The sequence below is a fragment of the Arachis ipaensis genome, chromosome B2, assembly GCF_059453495.1.
Source record: "Arachis ipaensis isolate K30076 ecotype BB chromosome B2, ASM5945349v1, whole genome shotgun sequence".
Lineage (NCBI taxonomy): Eukaryota > Viridiplantae > Streptophyta > Magnoliopsida > Fabales > Fabaceae > Arachis > Arachis ipaensis.
Window position 1 is genome coordinate 45,871,708 of NC_142437.1, and position 12,614 is coordinate 45,884,321.

Below are 12,614 nucleotides of genomic sequence, written 5' to 3' on the forward strand. Positions count from 1 at the left end.
CATATTTTTGAAAATTTTTTTTCTTTTAATGCAAAGAAAACATGCAAGACACCAAACTTAGAAATCTTTAATGCTTAGGCACTAAGAATTCAAGAATGTATATGAAAAATACCATACAACACAAAACAAGAAAACATCAAGATCAAACAAGAAGACTTACCAAGAACAACTTGAAGATCATGAAGAACACTATAAATGCATGAATTTTTCAAAAATTTTATGCAAACTTTAAAACATGCAATTGACACCAAACTTAAAAAACTGACTCAAGACTCAAACAAGAAACACAAAATATTTTTGATTTTTATGATTTTATGAATTTTTTGTTGGATTTTTCGAAAATTATGTGAAAAAGAAAAAATAAGGATTCCAAAATTTTTAATATGAATTCCAGGAATCTTGCCATGTTAGTCTAAAGCTTCAGTCCAGGAATTAGACATGGCTCACTAGCCAGCCAAGCTTTCAGTAAAAGCTCCAGTCCAAAACACTAGACATGGCCAATGGCCAGCCAAGCTTCAGCATGTGACATCAGAATATACTGCTCATTACTTATCAAATTAACTTGCATCTATGCTTATGGTTTGGAAGCCTCAGTCCAAAAGAATTTAGACATGGCTTTACAGCCAGCCAGGCTTCAACATGCTTCATGAAACTCTAGAATTCATTCTTAAAAATTCTGAAGAAAAATATAAAATTTTTTTTTGAAAATATTTTTTTTTCGAAAACAAAAGAAAAATTTCTGAAAGATTTTTGAAAAGGTTTTTTTGAAAATAAAACAAAAAGAAAATTACCTAATCTGAGCAACACGATGAACCGTTAGTTGTCCAAACTCAAACAATCCCCGGCAACGGCGCCAAAAACTTGGTGCACGAAATTGTGATCTCAGGCAACGGCGCCAAAAACTCTGTACGCACGTCTTAATAAATCATTTTTCATTCACAACTTCGATACAACTAACCAGCAAGTGCACTGGGTCGTCCAAGTAATAAAACCTTACGTGAGTAAGGGTCGATCCCACGGAGATTGTTGGTATGAAGCAAGCTATGGTCATCTTGTAAATCTCAGTCAGGCGGATAATAATTGATTATGGAGTTTTCGAAAATAAATAATAGATGGACAGAAAATAAAGATAGAAATACTTATGTATATCATTGGTGAGAATTTCAGATGAGTGTATGGAGATGCATTCGTTCCTCTGAACCTCTGCTTTCCTGTTGTCTTCATCCAATCAATCCTACTCCTTTCCATGGCTGGCTTTATGTAAGGGCATCACCGTTGTCAATGGCTACATCCCATCCTCTTGTGAAAAAGGTCCAAATGCTCTGTCACAGCACGGCTAATCATCTGAGGTTCTCGATCATACTGGAATAGGATTCACCCTCCTTTTGCGTCTGTCACTACGCCCAGCACTCGCGAGTTTGAAGTTCATCACAGTCATTCAATCCCAGAGTCCTACTCGGAATACCACAGACAAGGTTTAGACTTTCCGGACTCTCATGAATGCCGCCATCAATCTAGCTTATACCACGAAGATTCTGATTAAGAGATCCAAGAGATACTCATTCAATCTAAGGTAGAACGAAAGTGGTTGTCAGGCACGCGTTCATAGGGAATGATGATGATTGTCACGTTCATCACATTCATGTTGAAGTGTGAATGAATATCTTAGAAGCGGAATAAGTTGAATTGAATAGAAAAACAGTAGTACTTTGCATTAATTCATGAGGAACAGCAGAGCTCTACACCTTAATCTATGGAGTGTAGAAACTCTACCGTTAAAAATACATAAGTGAAAGGTCCAGGCATGGCTGAATGGCTAGCCCCTCTGATCTAAGAACTAGGCGTCCAAAGATGCCAAGATGCCAAGATGCCAAGATGTCTAATACAATAGTAAAAAGTCCTATTTATACTAAACTAGTTACTAGGGTTTACAGAAGTAAGTAATTGATGCATAAATCCACTTTCGGGGCCCACTTGGTGTGTGCTTGGGCTGAGCTTGAAGTTTCCACGTGGAGAGGTCATTCTTGGAGTTGAACGCCAGTTTGTAACGTATTTCTGGCGTTCAACTCTGGCTTGTAACGTGTTTTTGGCGTTTAACTCCAGATAGCAGTGTAGAACTGGCGTTCAACGTCCTTTTACGTCATCTAAACTCGGCCAAAGTGTGGACTATTATATATTTCTGGAAAGCTCTGGATGTCTACTTTCCAACGCAATTAGAAGCGCACCATTTTGAGTTCTGTAGCTCCAGAAAATCCACTTTGAGTGCAGGGAGGTCAGAATCCAACAGCATCAGCAGTCCTTCTTCAACCTCTGAATCTGATTTTTGCTCAAGTCCCTCAATTTTAGCCAGAAAATACTTGAAATCACAGAAAAACACACAAACTCATAGTAAAGTCTAGACATGTGAATTTAACATAAAAACTAATGAAAACATCCCTAAAAGTAACTAGATTCTACTAAAAACATACTAAAAACAATGCCAAAAAGCGTATAAATTATCCGCTCATCACAGAGCATCTACATTGTTTAGCTCCATCACTCGTCTAGTGTTCCCTCTTTCGGAGGCATAGAAGTAGTCATTCTCTGCTACAGTTTCAATGACATCTATGGCCTCCTCAATGGCCTTCTTCTTGTTCAGAGATCCCCCGGATGAGTGGTCTACTGCCTTCTTGGATTCATAAGAAAGGCCTTCATAGAAAATGTGTAGCTGCACCCATTCATTGAACATGTCTGGTGGACACCTCCTTGTTAGGTCCTTAAACCTCTCCCATGCTTCATATAGAGTCTCACCATCCTGCTGCCTGAATGTTTGCACCTCAGCTCTCAGCCTGTTAATCCGTTGAGGAGGATAGAATCTTGCCAAGAATTTGTTCACCACATCTTACCAGGTTGCCAAACTCTCCTTTGAGAAGGACTCCAGCCATTTAGATGCTTTGTTCTTGAGTGAGAAGGGGAACAGAAGTAGTCTATAGGTGTCAGGATGAACACCATTAGACTTCACAGGGTCACATATCCTTAGGAAGGTGGTTAGATGTTGATTGGGGTCTTCTTGGACGCCTCCTCCGAATCAACAGTTGTTCTGAACAAGGGTGATGAGATGTGGTTTTAGTTCAAAGTTGTTGGCATGTATGGTTGGCTTTTGAATGCTACTCCCACAGTTTCCTGGGTTTGGGTTGATGTAGGAGCCTAGAGCTCTTCTCTCTTGCCCAGCATGATTTGCTAGACCTTCTCTGCCATGGTTGTGAGCCTCTTCTTCATGAATGTTCTCCATATTCTCCTCCATGTTTGGTTCAAAGTACTCTTCCTCTTCCTCAGTACCAACTACTCTCTTTCCTCTTGCTTCCCTCCTTAATCTAAGGAAGGTCCTCTCAGGTTCAGAATCAAAAGAAGTTGAAGCCCCGCTTCTCCTCCCTGTCACACAACCAACAAGGTACAAGCAAGGAAATAGATCGATCCAGAAACTATTCTAAAAAAATGATGTTAGTGTGAGTGATGCAATATATCAAATAGTTAGTGGGTGAGTGAAACAGAGTGTAAACAACTGAAATGAAGGGGTTAAAGGGATGGGAATACAAAACAACTGAAACCGAAAGTAAAGTGCTCAAACAGAAATTTAAATCAACAAAATAACAAATGCTCAATCTAGTGATCCACTAACTTAATCATTGTTGATACAAAATCAATCCCCGGCAACGGCGCCATAAACTTGATACGCACAAAACTTGTCTCTCAACAAATTTTCTTCGGCAAGTGTACCGAATTTGTCGTCAAGTTAAAACTCACAATAGAGTGAGGTCGAATCCCACAGAGATTGATTGATCAAGCAACTTTAATTAGAGGAATGTTCTAGTTGAGCGAACCAGAATTTGATTTGAGATTTGCAGAAAATTAAATGGCGGGAAAGTAAATAGCAGAAATAGTAAATGCTAGAAATTAAGAGCTGAATGTAAATGGCGGAAATTAAATTGCCGAATCTTAAACGGGAATGGGGTAATTGCTCATAAAAGTAAATGGCAGAAATTAAAGAGAATGGGTAAGATCAGAAATGGGGAGTTCATTGGGCTCAGGAGATGTTGCATTCTCCGGATCAAGTTCATTTTCATCTCTTCCTCAATCAATGCATTCATTGATCTCATTGGTAATCTTAAGTGATCGAATTCCAATTTCTTGGTAATTCAATCTCTCAAATCTTGATCAATAGCCAATTCCTTGGTCAATTCCTCATGAGAAGAGATGAAGTATGGTCACTGATTATACCACATACATTTCCCAAATCAAGTGTTGGTAGGATTATAGTCACATATCCATCCAAACCCAATTTGGTCCAGCATGAGAAAGCATTTCTAGCATGATATCTTCATTCCTCTTTCAAGGTTCAGAAGAAATCCAAGTATGAATAGCTTCTTTTCCAAGATAACTACCCAATTGGATGAAGATCGAAAGCTTTCAAGTAAAATCAAGAGAAAAGATAGAAGAAAGAGAATGAAAACTAATATTGATCCATCAAATTACAACAGAGCTCCCTAACCCAATGAAAGGGGTTTAGTTGTTCATAGCTCTGGAAAATGAAAACCAAGATGGAGAATACATGATGAAAGTAAAACTAGAAGTGCAGAGAAAGTAAAATACAGAGAGTAGTTCTATGCCAAAAGCTCCCTAAAGTTTCCAATTCTCTAAATTAATTCAAAGCTACTCCTATATATACTACTCTTCTGATCTTCTAGTTGGCTCTTCAAGTCTTGGGTATGGGCCTCTGAATCTTGAGTTTGAAGCAGTTATCCCTTTTCTTTGGGCTTAGCTTTGCTTGCAGAGAGAAAAGGTGAAGTAGGCAGGGACTTTGGCTCAGGACGTTAGTAGTGTCAACGTTAAGTGAAAGTGTGGGTTCGAGAACGTTAGTGACAATTACCTTTTTCACTAACGTTCCTAACCCAAATATGATCACGTTGACTTCAATGTTAGTGGCACTAACGTGACCACTAACTTTGCCTCTTGGTCCTTCGCACACGTTATTGGGACTTACCTTTCCCAATAACGTGGAGAGTCCTCCCTTGTCCCTACGTTAGAGTCCACGTTAACTAGGTTAACGTGGCTTCTAACATAGTAATGCCAATTCTTTGAGAACGTTAGTGACACTTACCTTTGTCACTAACGTTCCAATGTGCCCCTATTTCCCACATTAGAGTCTACGTTAACTAAGTTAACGTGGCTTCTAACGTAGTCATGCTAGCCATCTCCAATGTTAGTGACAAAGGTGAGTGTCACTAACGTTGGATCATCATCTCTTTATCCACGTTAGCTCCCACGTTAACTATGTTAACGTGGGAGTTAATGTTGCTCATGGTGGCTCTTGGTGGTTCACCCCAACGTTAGTGACAAAGGTAAGTGTCACTAACGTTGGCTATCAATTGCTCTCTCCACGTTAGCTTTCACGTTAACTAAGTTAACGTGGGAGTTAACGTGGCTTATGGAGGCTTGGCCAACGTTAGTGACAAAGGTGAATGTCACTAACGTTGGCTTCTCTTTTGCTTCTTAACGTTAGAGTCCACGTTAACTAAGTTAACGTGGCCACTTATGAGCTTGGCCAACGTTAGTGACAAAGGAGAGTGTCACTAACATTGGCCTTGTTGTCTTCTTCCACGTTAGAGTTCACGTTAACTTAGTTAACGTGACTCTTAACGTGGGCTTATGATGGCTTCGAGGGCGTTATTGGCGATTACCTTTCTCATTAACTTTTCAAGTTAGCACCTATTCCACGTTAGAGGTCACGTTAGTGGGACTAATGTGACTGCTAACGTGGTTCTTCTTTACTTCCTTTGTCCTGAAATCAAGCAACAAAGTGCTTCAAAGTTCTAGTCCAATTCATGAGTCATGCATCATTCAATTTGTCATATAATTCATGCAAAAATTCTCATGAAATCATGTAAAGTGCACAATGTATGCTTGAATCAAGATGTAAGTGAATATCTACCCAAAACTAGCTTAGTTTCTAAGAAAATGCATGAAACTACCTTAAAAACAGTAAAGAAAAGGTCAGTGAATCTGGCCAAAATGCCCTGGCATCATCAAGCACCCACTATCCATATACCACATGTTGTCCTTTCTTTAGGATGCTAGGCAAACCTATAAAAAAGCTTAAGTGACCTTAGGTATCCAAATCTTTTTGGATCCTTTGATATCAAACCATCTTCTTTGTCCCAAGCCATTATAGTTACAAACAATCTTGTAAACTTTATTACCAACCATCCTTTCACTTATGAAACATTGAATGGGAAAGTGACCATCCCAATTGCATAATCTACAATATTTTTTAGGTTGCTATTTTTTTGAGTTAGTTGGGTTTTGAAATATGATATCATCTGAAGTGGAAGCCATATTAGCAAATGAAGAATTTTCAAAAACAGCTTTTGATTCTTTGTGAAAACCCAAACCAGCTTTATCAAAGAGAGGTTTTTGACTAGCCAAGAGTTGATTCAAATTTTCAGAACTTTGAGCAAAGTTAGCTAGGTCCTCTTTTAGTCTTTTTATCTCTTTGTGAAACCTCTCATTTTCCTCAAAATAGTTTAGATTTGCAATCACAGAATGATGGTATTCACAACTCTTAAGTTCAGCTTTTAATCGCTTGTTTTCTTCATCAAAATCAACAGCAGTTTCGGCTTCCTTTAATTTATCTTTGAGAAAACTATTTTCTGCTTTTAGAATGGTAACTTGAGATTCAAGATCATAATTTTCGTTTAAAAAGCATCTGGTTCTTTCATTGAGATGATTTATCATAAGATGGAGGTCTTCAGTTAAGGGTTCAGGAAATATTACCTCATTGACTATGTCAGCCATCAGACATGTTTGGGACTTAGATTCTATTTCATCTTCTTCATCCAAATCATTCTCCAAGTCTTCCCATGATGCCATGAGTCCTTTCCTCTTTTCTCTTTTTGATTTGTCCTCTTTCTTCGGTTTTGGACAATCAAACTTGAAGTGTCTAGTTTCTTTACAGTTGTAGCAGATCACCTTGCTTAGATCCCTTTTTGGTTTCCTTGAACTACCTCCTTTGTTTCGTTCCTTCAGCTTCATCATTTTCCTAAATTTCTTAGCAAACAAAACAAAGTCATCGTCAGATAAATTATCACTGGATTCATTATCCAGAGATTCAGTGACTGATTTGAGAGCAACTCCTTTCTTTTTTGTATCTCTCTTTAAATAAGTGTTTTCAAAAGCAAGTAAGTTTCCTCTCAAATCATCATAGGTCATTTCATCAATACCAATACTCTCAGCTATTATTATAGCCTTGGTTTTCTACTCTTTAGTGAGACATCTCAATGTTCTCCTCACAAGCACAGATTCTGGATGTTTGATTCCTATAACATCCAAGCCAGTGATGTTAATGTTGAATCTTTCAAACATTTCATCAATTGTTTCTCCTTCCTTCATTGAGAACATTTCATAGTCTCTGTTTAGCATGTCTATTCTAGATCTTTTGACTTGGGTTGTGCCTTCATGAGTGACTTGAAGCTTGTCCCAGATTTCCTTTGCTGTTGTGCATCTTGATACCCGTTGGTATTCCTTGAAGCTAACAGCACAGTTGATTAAGTTGATAGCTTTAGCGTTGAGCTCTATTTTCTTTCTGTCATTTTCATTCCAATTGGCCTCAGCCTTGGGAACAACCACTCCATCAGCTCCTGTGGTGGTTGGAAATTGTGGACCTTCTAGAATTATCTTCCAAAGCCTGTAATCTACAAATTGAATAAAGATCTTCATTCTTTCTTTCCAGTAGTTGTAGTTCTTCCCATTGAAGAATGGGGGTCTGTTGCTTGACTGCCCTTCTGTCAGAGTATAGGCCTCTAGATTTGAACCACTGTTGATTACCATCAGGATCTTTTCTCCAAGCTATAAAGCTTGACCACTTTGAGACTAAGCTCTGATACCAATTGATGGTAATCAGTGGCTAAGAGAAGAGGGTTGAATGTTAGCCCTTTTTTTCTGAATATTAATTTCTGACTTTTAAAGGAACTCCAGGAGATATTTCTGTTTTTTGTCTCGTGTTGAGTTGAGACACTTTTGTTTTGTCTCATGCCGAGTTGAGAGATATTTTTGTTTTTGTCTCCTGATAAACAGAAACAGAGAAAGGAGTAGGGAAGAAGAATTAACACCAGATATATCCTGGTTCAGCCACTAGGCGCAATGTGGCCCATATCCAGTCTCCATCACAACAATGATGAAATTCCACTATGTGCTCAAAATATTACAAACACTAATTTCTCCTTAGGAACTACCCATTCCTGTTTGAGACAAATCCAGATTCGACATCCAATCTGAATTTGACTAGGACTCAAAACCTAGCTTTCAACCGCAAAGTGCAAACTCAACTTGCAAGGGAATCCCCACAGAATCATGAAACACAATAGAAAGATGTACAAAAAAACTCTGAGACATCTATGGCTTTTTCTTTAATTTTGATCACTGCCTTTTTCCTCTCACTGGCTTTTTCTTACAAACCTCACCATGTTTGCCTTTTTCACCATGAGACTCAGACAGACAAAACAAAGAAAAAGAAAATAAAATGAACACCATTGAAGGATAAGAACTCAAGAAGCTCGGGTAGCTATGAGAACTATGTGCTTTTCACTTTCTCTCCTTTATCTTAACCCTTGGCCGTTCACCCTTATTATAGAAGGGGAAGTTTCCAAGGTTAAAACTGGTTCAATCAAGCAACTTCTTCTCCAACAAAGAGCAGCAGTGGTTCGGACAAAGAGAAGAGAGAAGGAAAACCGAAAACCAACATGCATGTACCTCTCTCAACCCTTTTCATCAAGCTCCTTCAATCTGAACCCTTGATCTTGTCTTTGGATCCAAGAAAGGATTCGGACCCTTGATGATCTTCTAACCCATGAAAGCTTCTTGCCTTCCATTTTAGCTTGTTCCTATGCGTAGCTTCAGAGGCTATCTTCTTTCTTTGATGAACAAAGATAGAAATGAACTCTTGCACCTCAGATTTGCTCCTTCACCGAGGCAGATCCTTCCTTTTCTTGGCAAGTAAAATCTTGATGCTTTTTTTCAAATCATGCCTTCAATGGCAAAAACTTACTTCTATTTTTCTTCAGATCTTTCTTCATAGCCTTTTTCTTCCATAGGCTTCTGATAACTTCTTCTTTCTTCTTTCCTAATGATTGACATGACCGAATAAGAGGGAGGAGAGAGAAGAAAGAAAGCTTTCTGTAACACCCTAACTATCAAAAGTCACACTTCTGGCTGCGCCACTCTGATAGCTCGCGTATTACGACGACTCTTAAAATATTTAGTACTAAAATATGATCCTATTTAAAACTGAAATCGAATATTCAAAACATACATCTATATGTTACAATACTTTCAAATACTACATATATGTATATATACATCATACCAATATACAAACTTCACATATCAAAACTCCTATCCCTCTTGCAAAAATTGCTAAAAATAGGCGAGGGGAAAATAATAACTAAGATAATAGAAAATAATATCGAATAAACCTGTAGGGGAGTGAGAACATCGTCCTCGAAAGGGTTCTCACTATAGGGTCACAGAATCGCTATAATAAGATACGAAAATATGACCGTTTTTAAAGTACAGTGATTAATAACCACCTTATGCATCTTTTCAAAACCAAAGATTTAATATTCAAAATCCGAAATCCTTTCTGAAAGGGAAAGCTGTTAATTTCTCAGAAATCCAAAAGGCTCTTTAAAAGTTTTTCCTAGACAACATGAATGACCAAATTGTTCCAAGCATAGGTTCATTAAGTCTATGCTGAACCAGCTTAGTTTTTCATACTTTTCTAAACCAAAAACTCAAATCAAACATGGCCTTTGGTCCATCTCATAATCAACCACGGCCCTAGGCCCAAACAAATCAATCCACAGCCAATTCACCACAGATTCAACCAATTTCAGTCACAAACACAAGTAGAAGGTTCAAGCACAATCCAGCAGTTACATCAAGTTGAGTAATTAACAATTAAGCATAATAATTCACATAGACAAACCACATATACAATAATTACACCCAATCAATGTCACATAGATGCAAATGATGCATGCCTGTCCTACTGGCCATGAGTTCACACGTCAGTTATATTGCCAGACCCAACTCGGATGAGCGGATAATTTATACGCTTTTTGGCATTGTTTTTAGTATGTTTTTAGTAGAATCTGGTTACTTTTAGGGATGTTTTCATTAGTTTTTATGTTAAATTCACATTTCTGGACTTTACTATGAGTTTGTGTGTTTTTCTGTGATTTCAAGTATTTTCTGGCTGAAATTGGGGGACTTGAGCAAAAATCAGATTCAGAGGTTGAAGAAGGACTGCTGATGCTGTTGGATTCTGACCTCCCTGCACTCAAAATAAATTTTCTGGAGCTACAGAACTCAAAATGGTGCGCTTCCAATTGCGTTGGAAAGTAGACATCCAGGGCTTTCCCGCAATGTATAATAGTCCATACTTTGCCCAAGTTTAGACGACGCAAACTGGTGTTCAACGCCAGCTCTCTGCCCAATTCTGGCATCCAGCGCCAGAAACAAGTTGCAAAGTGGAGTTCAACGCCCAAACTGGCACAAAAGCTGGCGTTCAACTCCAAGAATGACCTCTCCACGTGTAGACTTCAAGCTCAGCCCAAGCACACACCAAGTGGGCCCCGGAAGTGGATTTATGCATCAATTACTTACTTCTGTAAACCCTAGTGACTAGTTTATTATAAATAGAACTTTTTATCATTGTATTCGTAGTCTTGGTTACTCCGGTTCCCCTCTGGGGCCGAGACCAATGAACTCCATTATCACTTATGTATTTTCAATGGTAGAGTTTCTGCACTCCATAGATTAAGGTGTGGAGCTCTGCTGTTCCTCAAAGATTAATGCAAAGTACTACTGTTTTCTATTCAATTCATCTTATTTCGCTTCTAAGATATTCATTCGCACTTCAACCTGAATGTGATGAACGTGACAATCATCATCATTCCCTATGAACGCGTGCCTGACAACCACTTCCGTTCTACATTAGATTGAATGAGTATCTCTTAGATCTCTTAATCAGAATCTTTGTGGTATAAGCTAGATTGATGGCGGCATTCATGAGAGTCCGGAAAGTCTAAACCTTGTCCGTGGTATTCCGAGTAGGACTCTGGGATTGAATGACTGTGACGAACTCCAAACTAGCGAGTGCTGGGCGTAGTGACAGATGCAAAAAGATAGTAAATTCTATTCCAGTATGATCGAGAACCTCCAAGATGATTAGCCATGCAGTGACAGCGCATATGACCATTCTCACAGAGAGGAATAGGACGCAACCAACGACAAGGGTGATGCCTCCAGACGATTAGCCGTGCTGTGACAGAGCATTTGGACCATTTTCCCGAGAGGATTGAAAGTAGCCATTGGCACCGGTGACATCCTTACACAAAGCCAGCCATAGAAAGGAGTAAGACGGATTGGGTGAAGACAACAGGAAAGCGGAGGTTCAGAGGAACGAATGCATCTCCATACGCTTATCTGAAATTCTCACCAATGATCTACATAAGTATTTCTATCCTTCTTTTATTACTAAATTTCGAAAACTACATAACTATTTTATATCCGCCTGACTGAGATTTACAAGGTGACCATAGCTTGCTTTATACCAACAATCTCCGTGGGATTCGACCCTTACTCACGTAAGGTATTACTTGGACGACCCAGTGTACTTGCTGGTCAGTTATGCGAAGTTGTGAAGATATGTTTAGACCATGGTTCTGTGCATCCGTTTTTGGTGCCATCGCCAGGGAATCAATTTCGAACAATAATTCACAACCTGAGTAACAATTTCGCATACCAAGTTTTTGGCGCCGTTGCCGGGGATTGTTCGAGTTTGGACAACTGACGGTTCATCCTGTTGCTCAGATTAGGTAATTTTCTTTTTGCTTTATTTTCAAAAAAATTTTTCAAAAATCTTTCAAAAATTTCTCCTTTGTTTTCAAAAAAAAAAATTTTAAATAAAAATGTTTTCAAAAATATAATTTTTCTTCAGAATTTTAAGAATGAATTCTACTGTTTCATGAAGCATGCTAAAGCTTGGCTGGCTGTAAAGCCATGTCTAAATTCTTTTGGACTGAGGTCTTGGCTTAAAATTGAATGAATTACACTCATATTTTTACTAAAGCTTGGCTGGCTATTAAGCCATGCCTGACCCTCAGATTGGAGCTTTAGACTAAGAATGCTAGAGTCATGGAATTCATATTAAAAATTTTGGAATCCTTATTTTTGTTTTTCAAATAATTTTCGAAAAAAATACAAAAAAAATTAGAAAATCGTAAAAATCAAAAATATTTTTTGTGTTTCTTGTTTGAGTCTTGAGTCATGTTATAAGTTTGGTGTCAATTGCATATTCATCTTGCATTTTTCAAAAAATTCATGCATTCATAGTGTTCTTCATGATCTTCAAGTTGTTCTTGGTAAGTCTTCTTGTTTGATCTTTGCATTTGCATGTTTTGTGTCTTTTCTTGTTTTTCATATGCATTCCTAAATTCTTTATGTCTAAGCATTAAAGAATTCTAAGTTTGGTGTCTTGCATGTTTTCTTTGCATTAAAAAAAATTTCAAAAATGTGTT

The 12,614-nt window shown here is 38.1% G+C and overlaps 1 protein-coding gene across 1 annotated transcript; it reads right to left on the reverse strand.

Annotated features, from left to right (window-relative positions):
• Positions 1-6,315: 6,315 nt before the first annotated feature.
• Positions 6,316-7,752, reverse strand: LOC148573839 (uncharacterized). Its single transcript, XM_088505843.1, has 2 exons — positions 7,433-7,752; positions 6,316-7,123 (listed from the first exon to the last, which is right to left on the reverse strand). The coding sequence occupies exons 1-2, from the start codon at positions 7,750-7,752 to the stop codon at positions 6,316-6,318; spliced, it is 1,128 nt and encodes a 375-aa protein (XP_088361969.1).
• Positions 7,753-12,614: the final 4,862 nt, after the last annotated feature.

Coding starts and splice junctions, on each gene's coding strand:
- LOC148573839 (XM_088505843.1), bottom strand. CDS start 7,752: ATGAAGATCTTTATTCAATTTGTAGATTACAGGCTTTGGAAGATAATT. Junction 7,124..7,432: donor CTAAACAGAGACTATGAAAT/GTTCTCAATGAA, acceptor TAATGAATCCAG/TGATAATTTATCTGACGATG.